Genomic DNA, 19,223 nt, shown 5'->3' on the forward strand with positions numbered 1-19,223 from the left:
TGCCTGGACTACATTTACTCTAGCATTACAAAATGACAGAGGCGTCATGACGTCCCACCTTCTATCATTCCGGTTCCAAACTCATTGGAAGTGTGTATGTAACCAGTCCTACGGAGGACTAATAATGAATAGGTTTCGAATTGAATCACAGGGTGGCATAACTGTTTAGTAGCTGGCTGTAGAGTCAGATTCTTAGGATTACGCGACTTAAAAGATCAAAAATAGATGACGACCAGCATATATTTAGACTAGAAAATATTATACCATCACTCGGAATCCAGAAGATACACACGGTATATATATATACGGAGATGTGGTTTAACACTTCCAATAAGAATAGAATCAGCATTATTTGACATCATAATTTTGTTCCCTATTTATTGTAGGGAGTAGAAGCATACTATTATGGCCGAGTTGCATCTGTCACCAAACTAGGAGTCACTAACCGGTCACATTCAATAATGATATATAGCTTTTGGCAGTGCTTTTGCATATCTTCAGAAAAGTGAGTGGAGCAAGCACTTGTGTTGATAATAACAACAGAAATTAAAGTGAGTAGAAAAGTGCCAGAAGACAATAGAGAATAACAATTTCGCGGCGATTAGGATCGAATCCACGACTTTTACTGATACGACAACTCCGCCTGGCCGTTTGAGGGTCGAATGTTACGTCGAGGAAGTCTATGATATTCTTGTTGGCGTCAGTTGTGATTTTTAGCTTGTTTTGTTTGAATACATTTCAGATTTGTTTTTGTTTTTTAAAATTTCTTCTGGGTTTTTTTGGTGGGATCTGCATATGGCTATTCCATCGTGTCTGTAAAGGCCGATATGTGTGTTTGTGATGTTGTTGAGTTGTGATAGCAGGTATAAGCCGTGTTGCGGCACCGTCAAATGAGCGCATAATCACGTCGAAGTCTGATTTGCTTTTCGTCCATGGTGTGTTTTGGTAGTAGAGTGTGTTGTGTTTTGTGTGTTTTATAATGTGTCTCTCCCCGCTGGCAACTGTTGTGTGTTTGGATGCGAAATCGAATGTGTTGTCGAGGAAGTAGTAGCGTATGGCTACACCTCCATATTTCTTTCGTCAACCCAGCTTCTAAAGTCTTCCTCCGCCCTAAGGACGGTTTCGTAGCCACCTTCAAGTTTAGTGACTGGACAGTGGAGGACGATGTGATCGCTGGTCTCTGGGGCTGCTTGACATTTCTGGCAGGTATCACTGTTTCGAAGTTTCCATCTGCACATATTTGATGCAGTTCTGCCATGTCCAGTTAAGAGGCGATTTGAGGAAGTCCATTATTTCCTGGCGTTATTGAATGCAGGCACTCTTTTGGTTGGATCTTTAATGATGTTGTCGGGGAGAGTGGTGATAATGGATGGGTAGGACTCATTGATGTCGAATGTGACGAAAGTACAGTTGTTTGTTGTTGTTGATGTTAGTGAACCATTCTATGACTTGATCTGAGTTTTCCATAAATTTAGTCTCTTTTCTTCTTTCACGTTTGTTAAAATTCCTTCTGTCTCTTTTTTGTTTTGCTTTTTTTTTTTTCTTTTTTTTTTAATGCTGATTTTTCCTATTTGTGTTTTGTAGGGGTTAATTAGTCTGCATGAAGAGTTGTTTCTGAAACTTGGTTTATGGTCCTTGAGTGTCATGAATGCTTCCTGATTCGCTGCCATTAATGTCCAGTGTCTCTGCTACATCTTTAAATTCTTCTAGTATTGTCTCTGATCTGTCTTCTGAGCTCTTCTTGTATTCTTTGTGTATTTGGTTGATAATTAGTGTGTTATAATAATATTTGTCTGGTTTTAGTTTGTAGTAGTTGTTAGTTTTGTCTGCGGAGACCAATAGGTGTGTCTCGTTGTTTATTTTTTTAAATATCCGTAGCAAGTTGCTGTTGGAATTTGTTATGCGTTTTCCTGAATTTGATTTTGCTAATAATGTTTATAAGACCCTCTTCGAAATCTTTCAGCTCGGGTATTGGTGGTGGCAATTTTGTGGAGTTGAATCCGTATGTTTCTTTCTTTTTTTTTGTTTGCATTTCAAGTTGGGGGTCAGAAAGAAGAAGGTTGTTTCTGTTCTCCAGATGAATGTTTTGGTGTTTAATTTTTCGTAAGCTGCTGGTATATTTTTAGTGGAGTATGGGAAGGTGATGGGTTGGAGAAATTGGCTGGAATCACGTAGAGTGCTCGACAGTTTCTTTGGAGCGAATTATATATTTTCCTCACCTCATTTGGTTATTTCCTCCCACAGCGTTGTTTCATCTATCCATTGGTATTTTGATGGATTCTTCAGGGAGGTATTCTATATAGAAGTGTCTGGGAGGAATGCTGTTGTGTTCAGTTGGCGCTGATATTGTTACCGGATGTAGGTTTCCTCGCATGTATGTGTGTATATGTGTGTATGAAAGAGACCTTGAAGATAAAATTCCCCTGGGGAAGATAAAAAGGTACTTATAATTTATTTTCATTTTCTTTTTATCTTTAAATATTCATAAATTAAGATTATCTTCAATGTGTCAAAAATTCTTAATCCTGAGACTTTCAATATGTCGTACTAAAATAAAAACCACAAAAAGCTTGAACTTTTATAAAGGGCAATATCCACTAAAAGTGCTCAAAGCGTTTTACAAAGGGTCTCTGACCAACAGCAACACGTACCATGCGAGAAGGAGACATGGCGCCTGTAAGGCGAAATTGCAATTTTTTCCGACAGAGACAAAGCTGTTAACGGCCAGGTGCTTATGTTTGTCACCTCGGCACATAAGAAAATGTGAGAAAAAAGCCTTTTCCAAGGACTCAGCTAAGCGCAGAGTGAGGATCGAACCCAGGAACATCCAATCCAAAAGCGAATGCCATACCACAGGACCACATAGCAGCAATATTAAAAGATCACATTTTCTTTTGCTCTTAGAATTTACAGGACACTTTGGCAGATGATATCGTGTCAGAACTGAAAACGGACATCGATGAATTGGAGAACAAAGTTATCGAAGCCATCGTCATCATAGGAGTGTCTATCCTTCTCTTTCCATTCGTCGTTATCACCGTCTACAGACTCACCAAGAGGATACAGGCCTATGCTGAAAAGCTGCATGTGAGTCATTTATGATGCTGTCAATGGTGGTAGTTGTGGTGATGATGATGTTTGTTTTTATTGGACAATGATGGTGTACCATTTTTTAAAAAAAATATTATTATTTATTATTATTATTATTATTATTATTATTATTATTATTATTATTATTATTATTATTATTATTAGTAGTAGTAGTAGTAGTAGTAGTAGTAGTAGTAGTAGTAGTAGTAGTAGTAGTAGTAGTAGTAGTAGTAGTAGTAGTAGTACTATTGTTATTGTTATTATTATTATTATCATCATCATCATCATCATCATCATCATCATCATCATCATCATGATTATTATTTTATAATAATAGTAATAATAATAATAATAATAATAATAATAATAATAATAATAATAATAATAATAATAATAATAATAATAATAATAATAATAATAATAATAATAATCATCATAATCATAATCATAATCATAACAATAATAATAATAATAATAATAATAATAATAATAATTATTATTATTATTATTATTATTATTTTATCATCATCATCAGTATCCTCATCATCATCATCATCATCATCATCATCATCATCATCATCATCATCATCATCATCATCATCATCATCATCATCATCATCATCTTCACCGTCAATATTATTATTGTTATAATTATTATCATCATCATCATCATCATCATCATCATCATCATCATCATCATCATCATCATCATCGTCATCATAATCATCATCATCAGCATCAGCAGCAGCATCATCGTCATCATTAATAGTGATAGTGATGGTAATGGATACAGATGTATGTAAGTAATCGTTGTAAATTTGAGCTTTTATATTGGGCAATATCCAGTCAACATGCTCAACGTGCTTTACAAAGGACCCTTGACCCACAGCAACACGTAACATACAGAACGAGACATGACGCCTGTAAGGCGATATTACACTTTTCTTCATCAGAGACAAAGCTATTAAGAACCAGTTACTCATTTTACACCTGATTACGGTGAGAGCAAAGAGCCTTTTCTAAGGGCTGAACTATGAGCCAAGTGAGGCTCGATCCCAGGACCTTCCGATTTGAAAGCGAAAGTCATACCACGAGACCACGTGGCAGCAGCAGTAGCAGTAGTAGTAGTAGTAGTAGTAGTAGTAGTAGTAGTAGTAGTAGTAGTAGTAGTAGTAGTAGTTGTAGTAGTAATAGTAGTAGTAGTAGTAGTAGTAGTAGTAGTAGTAGTAGTAGTAGTAGTAGTCGTCGTCGTCGTCGTAGTAGTAGTAGTAGTAGTAGTAGTAGTAGTAGTAGTAGTAGTAGTAATAGAAGGAGTAGTAGTAATAGTAATAGTGGTAGTAGTTGTAGTAGTAGTAGTAGTAGTAGTAGTAGTAGTAGTAGTAGTAGTAGTAGTAGTAGTAGTAGTAGTAGTGGTAGTAGTAGTAGTAGTAGTAGTAGTAGTAGTAGTAGTAGTAGTGGTGGTGGTGGTGGTGGTGGTGACACTCAAAGCCATCAGTCCATTGAACCAAAGTTATCCTCATTTTTATAACATTTAACCGAGGGGAAGAATTGATTGCAACGTGTTTGAAAAGACACTAGCCCAATGTAAAGTACATTGTAACCAGACTTGCAGGACAAGCGGCACAATCACTGCTGATTGGATTCAGGGGTAAATGAAATTTAAAAAAAGAATGTTGACTTACATATTATGATTCGTAACATATCGTTTTGCTATTATGACAGGGTTTTTTCCAAATGAGTTATCAGTTATTACTGAACTATAACAGTAATACAACCGAAATTGTCTTGCTATTGACTAATGAGTAAAAAGACTTGTGAGCGTGGACACAAACGATTTTTGTTATTGGCATACTTTCGTCCACAGGAACGTAGCCTGGAATTGGAGACCGAGCGTCAACGAAGCGAGATGCTCTTGTATGAACTACTTCCAGAGGTGGTAGCTCAGAAGCTTTTGAACAATGAGGAGATAACGCCAATGTCATACAAAGCAGTTACCATCTTTTTCTCTGATATTGTAGGTTTTACTTCTATATGCAGTCGAGAGCACACCCATGCAGGTATATCATGCCATATTCGTGCAAGTTGTCTGCTACCTACCTACCAATCTATCTACTTACATACATAACAACCTTTCCATTTATACAATTATCCCTTTGTCCTCCTATTCATCCTTCTGTTTATCTAACATGATTTGTCTATGTATCTCTCTCTCTCTCTCCTCTCTCTCTCTCTCTCTCTCTCTCTTCATTCTCTTTATCTATGTATTTATCCGTGTTATGGTACAAACATGGTACTATGAGTACTCAACATGTTGATGTCAACATTGTATCGAATTATCAATTAAGCTATTAATGTTAGGGTAAATAGCTTGATAATATCTGGCAACCATTCAATCAATCAATCAATCAATCTCTTTATCTATCTATCTATCTATCTATCTATCTATCTATCTATCTATCTATCTATCTATCTATCTATCTATCTGTCTATCTATCTATCTATCTATCTATCTGATGATGATTAAACATGGAATAAGTCCATGCTTCATACATTCTCTATGTCGTATTCTCTTAACACAGTATATTTACATACCATAAGTTATTGCATAAAGAAAATGAAAGATAATCTTTTCGAGGTAATACCTTTTCAGTAATCAACAAAAACAAAAGGTCAGAATAGATAAAATTTCCTAAAAGGCAACGAAATACAACGCCAAGCTTCATATATCCTCTATTTCATATTCTCTTTACAAAGAATCTTTACATACTTCGGCTTCTTATAATCTTTCCTGGGTTATTGACATGTAAAAAATATACGTATAATACGAGTCATATTTCCCATGCGAATAAGGGATAACCCACACCAGAGACTGACTGCGACGACCCGGAACTGCCATCCTCTGTCGTCTTTCGGATAAAGACGTTGGGCACGGACAAAATACTAAGAATAAAGAGAAGAGCAGCTAGTCCTACCCATACCAAGCTCGAAAAAAAAAAGGCTGAGGACGTCGGTTCTTCTCTTTATTCTTAGTATTTTGTCCGTGCTCGACGTCTTCATCCGGAAGACGGCAAAGGACGGCAATGCCGGGTTGTCAGAGTCAGTCTCCGGTGTGGGTTAGCCCGAACAAAAAATAATAGGCAAAATAGATAGAAAGAATTGACGATGAAACAAAGAGATAGAACAGTATGATTTACACATCCCCTAATCCACATTCACTTTACAAAACAATTACCTCCTTGTACTCTCTCGACAGGTCATTGACATGCTTAATTCGTTATACCGGATATTTGACGACATCATCAGCTCATATCGTGTATACAAAGTTGAAACAATAGGTAAGGATAATGAGAATAACACTAATTCTTCCACAGATAGGTGATTCCATGGAAGATTATCAATCACCTGATTCGAAAAGGAAAATTCGAAGTAAAAGCGGATTGTCCATTGTTCAGTGACATAGAGGACAAAGAAGAGATGGATGGCTGAGAAAGTCAGTTAGAACTGATGGACTCAAATGTTGATCATAATAATATGTGAACAACTTTGTCAATCTTAAATTAAATTTATATTGAGCATTTATATAGCGCAATATCCACTGAATGTACTCAAATCGCTTTAGAGTTTCCTGCGAACAGCAAAACTTAACATGTAGGACAAAACAAAAGTGTCATGTCAAAACTGGTTCCACTCTAACTCGAAGTGTACATCTACTGGATACGTGCCTTGTGTAATTGATCCTCTGGTTTCAGAGTGATGGCATCTTATTTTCTAGTCAAAATATATCCTGGTCGTCAAGAAAGATCAGTCATCCTCGCTCTTTTCCGTTCCGTAAACCTAATACACCCTGCTACTAAAATAGTTATGCCACCTTATGATTCAATATGTCATCTATTCATTATTTGTCATCCGAAGGGCTGGTTACATACACACTTCCAATGATTTTGGAACCGGTAAAGTAGAAGGTGTGACGTTACGACTTTTCTTCCTTGTTGTAACTAGTTTATATTTCATATTGAATATTCAATATTTGGAAGTTTTAATGATGAAATTAATGATGTATGAGTAACTTTCAAATCTCGCTTAAAGTTTTATATTTTTAAGTCATAACTATCTTTACTATTATCATGCTTTGTTGTTAATTGCATTCCTTGAACTTTTCCATCTACAGTTCTCTTACTGTTATGTGTATTGTTTTATATCACTGTAAAGCGTTTAGAACATGTGTCAACGGGGTTAAGCGCTCTATAAATGCCCGAAATTTCAAAATTTAATCATTCCTTGACATTGATGTAAGATTTAGAATATTCGATTTTGTACTGAACAACAGCATGCTGTTGCAACGAACTAAGCATTTTACACCTTTAGAGAGTTAGCAGTTTTTTGTCTTCCAATTTTCAACCTCTATAGTGAATGATTTAAGAGATATCGACTAGAGGGTTTTTGAGAAAAATGTAACAAATCTGAGTTGCGATGATACGTTCTACTGCAATCTGAACTGACTACAGAATTACTGGATTTGTAGTCAGATATGAAAATATGGACTGACTGATATATAAACGATGTATGACGATCTAAAAATAATAACCACCACCTGTGTATATCTATAGGACAACAATACAATCATTGATGTTGAAATTTATTAGGTTCCAATGTAACATCCATGGATATCAGATGTGAAAAGACGAAAAGAATAGTATGCGAAGAATGCATTCAACCAGCTGATACATATGAAAACGGAATATTAGCATGAAACAAAACAAAGTCGGATTGCATTTACTGTCGGCTGCTATGTTGTGAGCTGACATAAACAAGACCATGGTTTAAAGACGGAGTGCAGTGAGAAGTGTGTTTTTTACCAAGAGAGAGGTGTCATGATGGAAAGGAAAGAAATGAAGAATTTTTAGAAATTGGCAAACAGAAAAGATCACGATAAAAAGAATCAATCAAACGCCAATGTGAAGTTTATGGACGACTTATTTCGCCACCTGGTTTGATAACATCCCTTGATGAAAGTATGAAAAAGAATAAAGGAAACAAAGAATAACTATTGAAAGGATAAAACTTGGACAGATGAACTGAGAAAGTGGCGTCGGATTTAATAGAACTGGCAAGGATAGATCAGCTTGCGAAGATGACCTCCGACGTCTCTCAGATATGGAACTTTCATGAATGAAATCCATTTGTTATTATAATATAATATATTCTTCTTAAATACAGGAATTGATGCTTGGTTTTATCATGTCTTTCTCTTCTTCTTCTTCTTCTTCTTCTTCTTCTTCTTCTTCTTCTTCTTCTTCTTCTTCTTCTTCTTCTTCTTCTTCTTCTTCTTCTTTTTCTTCTTCTTCTTCTTCTTCTTCTTTTCTTCTTTTCTTCTTCTTCTTCTTCTTCTTCTCTTCTTCTTCTTCTTCTTCTTCTTCTTCTTCTTCTTCTTCTTCTTCTTCTTCTTCTTCTTCTTCTTCTTCTTCTTCTTCTTCTTCTTCTTCTTCTTCTTCTTCTTCTTCTTCTTCTTCTTCTATTTTCAACATCAAAGGCACTCTGATATAATACCACTTTGAGTCGACGATTCACAACCTTTTTGTTTCTTTATTAGTCTACATCATTTATCTTGATGTGACTTGATTAGGTTATCACGAGTATGCCTATGCTCTTGGGCCCTTATCTTAAAGATGCGTATAGAGATATATTTCTATAGGTATTGACCAGTTAACTGCTGTACCCTGTAAAATCTCGTATTTAAAGGTCTGGCCTAAAAATATCGATCGATTTAACTGACCCTCATTTTGGCTAAAACTCTCAAACCTGGGATTTCGCGAAGTCCCAGGTTTGAGAGGTTGGGTTTTTTTTGCCAAGAGGAGGGTCATTTAAATTGATCGATAATTGAAGGACGAGTTTTCTAGCCAAATTTGTAAACAGTTTTTTTTCCACATCACTGCAATTAACTGATTAGTGCGCATGTGAAGAGTTGAGTGTGACGTGCACTTATTTGCAGGTCTGATAACCCAATCCATTATGTGCTCACTGTTAATGTTCTACTGGAAATCTAAAAAACTGACTTAAAATATTACACATTACCACAATGTTAAATGAGGCCCATAAGTGGGTTCGGATTTTAGACCTGCATTTACGGACACGTCGGTTGAGTGCCATTGGTTTTACTCTCGTTGCTTTCTGTGAAATGAACACACTTTGCTCGGTCATTATCAACTATCAATTAGCGTAATTGCCTAATTTCCAATCATAGCAAGGAAATATGATAGGCTGGTATTAATGATAGTGTTTGCGCGTTCTTTATATATTTTTTATCTAACCATCTATCGTCTCTCTCTCTCTCTCTCTCTCTCTCTCTCTCTCTCTCTCTCTTTCTCTCTCTCTCTTAGTTTTTGCTCGGGATCAATAAGTTGAGATTTCCGTCAGATATCGTAGAATAACATCCAATTATCCTCTGAAGAAATCTCAAAATGTCGAAACTGAAACTTTACTTTATGGCAAAAATCTATGTCCCTTTACCATTTATAGTGAAAATTGTTTATTTTTGTTTTTTGAAGGAAAAACCTATGACATAATAAGAATGCACGTAATTGGAATTTTTGTTTTCTTTTCTTTTTTTCTTTAATTTTTTTTGGCAAGAGGAATCCTCAATTTTTAAAAAGGCATCTATCTCTGTGTGTTGCTTTGACAAAAGGTGTCATATGATGAAAAAAAAAATACTCGCACAGCGCAATTTTTTTTCACTGAGTCTAATATGCAATTTAAATTTTCAAAATATCTTTTTTAAGGACAAAGATATAAGTATTTCAGTGCATAATAGAAATGAGATAACGTTTTAAAATATTTTGCTTCTATCTAGAAAACCTTTTATCAGACCATTATAAACATAACACTAATTTGACATTGTCTTCTTTATTGTTCTGAATTTTAAAATGAATACTATATCATCACATTTCCTCTTTGTTACTATTTGAATAGGGTCCTGTAACAAAAAGTAATATCTGAACGATTGATGACGTAGTACGCAAGTAATCATCCACTAACTAATTAAAATGAATACTATATCATCACATTTCCTCTTTGTTACTATTTGAATAGGGTCCTGTAACAAAAAGTAATATCTGAACGATTGATGACGTAGTACGCAAGTAATCATCCACTAACTAATTAAAATGAATACTATATCATCACATTTCCTCTTTGTTACTATTTGAATAGGGTCCTGTAACAAAAAGTAATATCTGAACGATTGATGACGTAGTACGCAAGTAATCATCGACTAACTGATAAATTAGTGCAACAACAGACTTGATTACTTAAAATTTAAAGATTCGTTATTCTTAGCAGATAAAAATTGTACTCGCTATAGTTAACTTTTTTAAAATGCCTAACAATGAATAAAAAACACTTTAAAATGATGTAGTCTGGCATCAACTTTCATTTTCAATAAGTTTTAATGACTTAGATTTTCTCACGAGGTTCTGAAATTGGAGTCAGAATTCTACGAAGCATTTTTAATAGTAGGTAGGCCTGCACCAGATGTATTATTTGAATTTTGGCCTCGAGTTCAACGAATAAAGAAGATTCAACAAATTTGTTTCATTACCCATTCATATTAGCACGAGAGATAAGAGAGACTACTCGTAACCTAAAATTAACAAATAAAAACAGCAAACAATTTTAATCCGTCTCTTCTGTCACATAATTCTTATTTCCATGTCCTACTTTTTAGCCATTAACATTTAAATACTCAATTCATAAACAATCATTGAAATGGATCAAGGTAAATAAGTGACTAACTTGTAATGAATTTAAAAAATAAAATCCAATTGTGTCTTGTGACAACTTGAAAACAAAGTTCAATGTCGATATCATTTACTTGCAACGCATTTGATTGTGGCCTTGCAAAAAAGAGTTGGGAGTTTTAATGACCCGCCCATGCTTTGTTTTCCTCTGGTCCAAAACACTAGAATAATAAATTGCAAAGCAGCATTCCAAAAATGTAAATGTTGCTGCTCGAAGTTCTCGAAGAAATAAATAACAATGTGAAATTGAATGTAAGATTCAATTTAATATAAGAAAACGGATATAATGGACGTTTCCAGTTTCTCCTTTATCAACAAAACAGGATGAATGAAACACTATAGACTGCCACATTATCTCATTCGTCTGTAGTGTTTCATTCATCCTGTTTTGTTGATAAAGGGGAAACCCGTAACGTCCATTTTATCTGTTGTCGTATATTAAATTGAAGCTTAGATTCGACTCCAAATTGTTATTTAAAGTAGCATTCCATGAAATTTCACCATATGATTTCTCCGAGTTTTTCATTAACCCTCTCCATACCAACCATCGGAAAATCGTCACATTCGTTACGATCCAACCAGCACTTTTATCATTCAGATTTCATTTGTAAATCACACAAATGAAAGAAAAATGTTTATTATAGCTATAAAAACGTGACACTGTGGTGTAAAGTATTTGTTGCTTTTCTGTTTCAGTAAGAAAAAACATTTTTTGTGTTGTGTGGGAGTGAAATTTTGGGGAAAATTCTGAATAATGGCTGGTAAGGAAAGGGTTAAAGAAGAACTAGGAGTCAAATGCGATTTCTGACCGATATTTGGGAATGTGTTAACTCGAGCAAATCATCTCAAACCTGGGGCGGGTCTCGATCGATCATTATATATCCCGATATCGCTTAGAAATCTTATACTATTTATCAAATTATGTGTATATTTGTTTTAAAAAACACAACCTATGGTATGCAAAAAAAAAAAAAACAACAACAAAACGTTGTCCTTTTGAGCCATGAGGCCCACGAAACCGGAGTTAATCCCGGTTTTTATAGAGTGAAACGGACAATAGCAACGGATTGCTACAGTTAGGATAGGACGCTATTACATCGCAAAGTACTTTCCGCAAGATCTAACAGCCCCAGCTACCCAATCATTGATGGGTGGACAAAGGGGTCAGAAAAAATCTCGACTGCAACCGGGATCAATCTTTGTGTATAAAGCAAAAAATAACAAGGAAAAAAAAAATAAGTAAAAAAACACACAGGCACACACACACACACACACACACACACACACACACACTTAAATTTCCAAAGCTGACCAACGCTGAATTTAAACGTTATTTTACTCATAGAGTTCATTCAGATATAATAATTACTAGATTGACGTGGATGTTCATAAATTATATGCTCATGCTTTTTAGAGAAGAAAACTCTTAATAAATAAGTGTTGACAATAAATGTAATAAATTGACAGAATGACATGGAAATCTTTATATAGTTTTCTATCCCAACCAATGTCTCCCTCCATCTCTCTCTAATTTTAGGTGACGCTTATATGGTGGCCAGTGGCGTTCCCGTTGAACACAATGACCACGCGCAAGAAATAGCAGGAGTGGCCCTAGACATGAGAGATAGCATGGGCCATTTGATGGTCAATCATCTTCCTGACCAGAAACTTCAGTTAAGGATCGGAATCAACTCAGGTGGGTTCTCTTTCCTCGCTTTATTTGACGATAAATATAAATTTGCTCTGTGGTCGGGAATGCAATATTATTATATAAATTAAATACCATCTCAACCACCACCATCAACAAATGACGACGACACCGTTATAACCTCAAATCATTATAATGAGATGGTCAGGTGGATAAAACATTGAACGTCCATCAGGGAGGTCAAAGATTCCAGCCCCCATTTCGGCACATCAATTAGCTCCTATATTATTGCTTGCTTTGTGGTGCTGCACTGCGGCGGAATTGGGACATCAACAAAAACTGGTCCGTCAAATATCGATAGATTAAAATAACCCTCATCTTGTCAAAAACTCTCAAATATGGGACTTCATTGAAGACTATAATGTACTTGTTTGAATTCCCAGTGTTGGGAATCTATGACAACAGAATATCATTTCAATCAATCGATATTTGAAGGACAAGTTTTCTGGCCAAAACATTTAAACTGTATTTTTGTTCAGGGTACGACAAAAAATGCCCGTCAGTTGAGAATCACACGGCCAACACCAGCTGATTGACATTCCTGAGTAGCCTAGTTATTTTAAAGGACTATTTATTCCATCATTCGTAAACATCCCCTTCTATCTTACGACGAATTCCCACTCCCCCCCCCCCCCCCCCCCCCCCCAATATTACAAGGTCGATGATCAATAATGTAATGTTTGTTCTTTCTTTTCCACATTTGGCCAGGCAACTTTAACTTCATATATATATATTCAATTCGAAGAATTTTGACATACCATACTAATTGATATATATATATATATATATATATATATATATATATATATATATATATATATATATATATATATATAAATTAGTATGGTATGTCAAAATTCTTCGAATTGAATCTTCCTTGAAGAAGTTGTGAGAAATGGGATTAATTTAACAAATCGACATATAAGATAACATTTTCAGGCCAAAATATAAAAGGCGTTTTATTAGTGTGCGAACAGCATATTATTACTAAGTTTCGACACTATATGAGACCCGATAGATAATTAAAAAAACAAGATTTTTTTCCCATGTAACACTGAATTATTTTATTGTTTATGTTTTAAAAATTATGCTACAATTCAAAATGCAGGCGAGGCAATAACATAATAAAACATCCTTTATATTTTTCCTTTTAAAAATCGCACTACATATTGCGTTATTTGAAGAAGACATATTATTTGTGTCGTCCTAATAGGATGGAAATAATTCAAACATCGTAGATTGCAAAAGGCATGTATATCAATCAGTGCAGCAATCTCATACAAGGCCCTGAGATTAATCAATAATTCATATGCTCATCATTATAAACTGTACAGTGAGAAAATGCCGTTTAAGGGGGATATGTACTGAGATGTCAAGCATAAAAATTACGTATTTTAAACGTATAATAAATAGTGTCAACATGAAAAATACGACATTCTCAACTGAATCCGGGTTTGATGTGTCCATCTTTGTGACCACGTGACTACGTGTTGCTATGTCTGGCAATCTATTGAAATGGGTACCTTTTTACTAGTATCTTGTAATACGGGTCACTATCTATTCAATCAACATGCAATGCATACACCTTTGAAAATGACGTCAGTTATCGTATACTTTGTTGAATGCAGTCGGCAGAGCAATTCAATGGTTCTATTTTTTGACTCAAAAATGTTATTAAAGTTTTTGTTGAGTTTTTTTTTTTTTTTTGTTCTTTTTTTTTTTTTTTTTTTTTTTTTTGGGGGGGGGGGGGGGGGGGGGGGGGGAGTTATCGACGTGAACGGACAATCCATAACCACCGTAAGCACTTGCTCCGGGCGGGTGACAATACAATTTCATTTTCTAGCCTTAGTGTAGTCTACTTGAGGAAGGTATTTGTAAATATTTCATAACAATATAACCTCTCTCTCTCTATCTCTCTCTCTCTCTCTCTGTCTCTCACTCTCTCTCTCTATCTCTCTGTGTATACATTTTTCTCTCTCATTTGCTGTTATTTGTAATAACGTTGTGTGGATAAGAAATCATCATCATCACCATCACATCATCATCATCATCATCATCATCATCATCATCATCGTCATCGTCATCATCATCATCATCATCATCAATATTATGATGATAATCATCATCATCGTCATTGTCGTCGTCGTCTTCGTCATTGCCGTCGTCATCAGAATCATCCTCAACACCATACTCATTGTGATCGTCGTCGTCGTCGTCATCATTGTCATCATCATCACCATCATCATCATCACCATCATCATCATCATCATCATCATCATCATCATCACCATCATCATCATCATCATCATCATCATCACCATCATCACCATCATCATCATCATCACCATCATCATCATCATCATCATTTTTTATAAGTTCCTTTCTTTCTTTCCGCCCCTATTTTCCGCATCGAAATATAGGATTACATTTATGTATAGGAAAACATTGAATGGCCGATTTTTGTAAAGACTCGTATATTTCATGACCTTCATTCCATCAATATGTATACACGAAACACCCTCTGGCACTATTATTTTTGTTTTTGATGTAATCATAGGCAATGCGTTTGAAGATTAGACAGCGTCTCTGACTCTGACAGACTGTTCAGTCGCAATCAGATAAAATATTAAAATTAAAAATCATTAGCCCTTCCGCCACGACAGCATAAGATATCATCGCCTAGGCATTCCACGAAGGTATATTATAAATAATTCATCAAACAAGATGCCTGATGTCAACAGGAAACACCCATGTTGTCCTAGTGAGCAAATGGGGGGTTAATAATCTTACCGAAGGAAATAACTAAAGAGTCTGAAGAGGAGCTTGAACCCGTGACATTCCGGGTCATAGTACAATGCCTTAAAATAAATTTTGTATAAAAAATAATATCATAAAGAATGAAACTTTATTTTCCAATTCGGCATCTTTTTTGATATCATAATAACATTTTAATTACACGATGTGTATTATTACATACAGACAATCATAGAATGAATAGGCACAGTGACAAACTACTGAGTAGGCCAGCACTAATAGAAAACTATATGAAACAGTACTGGACAAGCGGAAACAAAAATACAAAAAAAAAAAAAAAAAAAAAAAAAAAAAAAAAAAAAAATCAACCCCAAAATATCAGCCTACTTTGTCCAGAGATCGAACCTCAGACCTTCTCACTCCGATTCCACCATAGTTTAACGACGTAGGACGACATAATTATTATACTCGTCATGTGAAGACGCGTTTCCGTGTTGAGTTCTTTCTTGCATCATAACAAAAACAACAACATTGAACATGAATAGACGAGGAAGAAAACATTAGAGTATTAGAGTATACTCCATTTATATTTTGACATGTTATCAAAGTGACAGTTTGGGAGGAGGCGAATGGTGTAACTCTGATTATCAGGTCCCAAGTACGATCCCAGTCAGGGCAAGCAAATTTTTCGTGGGATGATTGGTTTTCATGTATTTTTCTTTCTGCTTTGTCTGGCACTATTTCATACATACTTTTTCAGATTTTTATCGACGTGCACATACTAGCTGGTCTGATAACCGAACGCAATTATGGGCTGATTTAACATTGTCGTAATGGACAATGTAATGAGTTGGTTTGAGAATATTTCCATTACAACACTGAGCCCAAAACAATCTTGGTTATCTCACCTGCAAATAAGTACATGTCGATGTTTGTTAATAGGTACGGTAACTAAAATAAACAACTTGAAAGAAAATTAGTGGAAATACTTTTTCATTGAAATGTTTATACGAACTTGATCTTGAGGGTTAGATAGTTTTCAGGGTAGAAAGAGTGGCGGTCATCTTAGCGATTGTGTCCTCAAAAATAAATAAACAAATTAAGATAGATAAATAAATAAATGTATAATAATAATAATAATAATAATAATAATAATAATAATAATAATAATAATAATAATAATAATAATAATAATAATAATATAATAATACTTTATTGCATCCCAAAAAGGAAATTTTTTGTACAGACGCGTTATAATTTACACAATAAGATAAGAATACAATAGAAATAGGATGTATATATATATTAAAAAAAAAAAAAAAAAAAAAAAAAAAGGAGCAGCTCTATAACCAGAGCTGCACTTTATGATATGAAAAATTTCAACATCGTATAATAGTTAAAACTGTCACTATAAATTGAAAATTGAAAAGATTGTAAAACAAATAAATTAATAAATTAATATTTATATTTTTAAAAGTAAAAATGAGAAATAATTATATAAAATGATTATTGCTTGTTGTTATAAAGCCTAATACTGGACGGCAGAAAAGATTTTCGGTGTCTCTCTGTTTTCGTTGAAATAGAGAAAGGGCGACCACTTCTTTTTGACATAATAAGTGATGGTCTTAGTGGATGATAGTGGTCATTTAATATTTTAGTTATTTTATTTATACAAAATTTCTCGTATAAAAGATCTACATCGTCAACATCATTTATATAGCGTTTAATGGATTTTTTAATATATGAATTTATTTTGTTCCTTTCCACTGCTAAGCAATTGCCTCCCCAAGCTGTTATACAAAATGACAAAACACTTTCGATTACTGCTCTATAAAATAATGTGCAGAGGGTTTTATCTATTCTAAATTGAGAGAGTTTTGATAAAAAATATGTACGTCTGCACATCTTATGCCTAATTATTTTCAAGTGTTCATCCCATTTGAGCCTGTCATCAATCGTTACACCAAGGTATTTGTAGTGAGGAACTCGCTGGACGAATTGGTCCTTTAATTTTAACGGTTCTATCGGTTCCTTCACTCTCCTAAAGTCAATCACTAGCTCCTTTGTCTTGCTTATGTTAAGCTCTAGGTGGTGGGCATCACACCAAGACACAAATCTATCAATTTCTTGCCTATAAGCCACTTCATTGCCATTTGTTATGAGGCCTTGAAGAGCGGTGTCATCTGCAAACTTTATTAAAGGTACACTCAGGTTTTGACTTCTACAGTCATTCGTGTATATTGTGAATAATACAGGGGACAATACACAACCTTGAGGAGCACCAGTATTTGTAGTTATACAGGAAGATTTGTTTTGTCCTAATTGAACATATTGTGCTCACTCCGTAAGAAATTCGAGCACCCAAGCAATTATATACTTGTTTAAATTCAGACTAGTCAATTTTTGAACAACCAACTGAGGTTGCATTGTATTGAACGCTGAAGAAAAATCTGCAAAAAGCAATCTGCAATAGCTCCTAGCGTGATCTAGATGCCTGTAGATGTTGTTTGTAAACAGCAAAATGGCATCCTCTACGCCACGTCCTGGTTTGTAAGCAAATTGATGACTATCACTCAATGGCATAAACTGATTCCTAATTTTAACAAGAACAAGTTTTTCTAAAGATTTCATAACTATTGAAGTCAATGCAACAGGTCTGAGATCGTTCATAGTTTCAAGTTTTTCTTTTTTTGGAACAGGAATAATTTTTGAAGTTTTCCAAAGTTCAGGGATCGAAACGCATTGGAGGGACCAGTTAAAAATATGTGTATAAATGGGGGAAAGCTGATGGGCACATTCTTTTAATAATTTTCCTTTCAATCCATCCGGCCCAACAGCCTTCCTCTCGTTTATTTTCGAAAATACGAATCTCGTTTCTTCTTCACTGACCTCAATAGTCATTTCATCTTCCAAAGCCCTGTCTAATTTATGTTTTTCATTTTCAATATCAAATTCGTTTGCTGTGTCGAAACGTGAATAAAATTTATTTAGAGTTTCAATTTCGATATCTTCTGATATAATCGTGGGCTTTGGATTATAGTTAACAGCAGTTTTAAGCCCCCGCCACGTGTCCCGTATATCCCCAGAAGAAAAGCATTTTTCAATTTTATTTTTGTACTTGTCTCTACAACTAGATATTACTCTCTTTATCTCTTTTTGTTTTGTTTTCAGATCTTTTTTGTTTCCACTAGTAAAGAGAGTTTTCTTTTGGTTCAATAAAAGTTTTAGATCTTTTGTTATCCAAGGCTTGTTGTTAAATTTATTAATTAAAAAAAAACAACAAAAAAAAAACAAAGCAAAGAAAAGACAACGTAAAATTCCAAACTATCTAACGTAGAAAAACAAACAAACAAATCAACAACGCATAACGATTACGGAAGCTTCAAATGTCGACTAAGTAACAATGGCTTGAACTGCTTTCATTCGGTTTTAGCTCTTAACACCCTCTACGTGCACTCGGCAAGGCACTCCACGACCCTATTATCATTAATGAAATGTTTTCTCCCTCGTTATTGCTTTAGGTGTATGTGGTGCTACTGTTCTTTTTGTTGTTAACAACGATGTTGTTGTCGTTTTCTTTCCTCCTCCTCCTCCTCCTCCTCCTCCTTCTCCTCCTCCTCCTCCTCATCATCATCATCATCATCATCATCATTATCATTATCATCATCATTATTGTCATGGTCTCAAGTGAGTAAAGAGCTACTCGACTATGCATAAAGATATATGTAGAATGAGGCCCCAGAATTTACTAGTTACTATAAATGAAAAACAATTAACGATTTGTTTACAATGAAATAAAAATAATGATGAAATTTAATTAAAAGAGATAAACAGTGATCGTGGCAGTTACAAATAGAGATATGAATATTTTACGTAAC

At 34.7% G+C, this 19,223-nt stretch overlaps 1 protein-coding gene across 1 annotated transcript in view; it reads left to right on the forward strand.

The window, feature by feature from the left end:
* LOC144971813 (uncharacterized) overlaps window positions 1-19,223 on the forward strand; it is a 91,660-nt gene that overhangs the window by 54,631 nt on the left and 17,806 nt on the right. The window contains exons 9-13 of the mRNA XM_078912890.1: window positions 2,905-3,087; window positions 4,955-5,147; window positions 5,670-5,725; window positions 6,344-6,425; window positions 12,421-12,579. Of these exons, the coding sequence (XP_078769016.1) occupies window positions 2,905-3,087; window positions 4,955-5,147; window positions 5,670-5,725; window positions 6,344-6,425; window positions 12,421-12,579 (673 nt within the window). The remainder of the gene's footprint in view (window positions 1-2,904; window positions 3,088-4,954; window positions 5,148-5,669; window positions 5,726-6,343; window positions 6,426-12,420; window positions 12,580-19,223) is intronic.

Source organism: Berghia stephanieae, chromosome 4 (genome assembly GCF_034508935.2).
Source record: "Berghia stephanieae isolate SIO BIC M18660-M18661 chromosome 4, UCSD_Bste_1.3, whole genome shotgun sequence".
In the NCBI taxonomy this organism is placed as follows: Eukaryota; Metazoa; Mollusca; class Gastropoda; order Nudibranchia; family Aeolidiidae; genus Berghia; species Berghia stephanieae.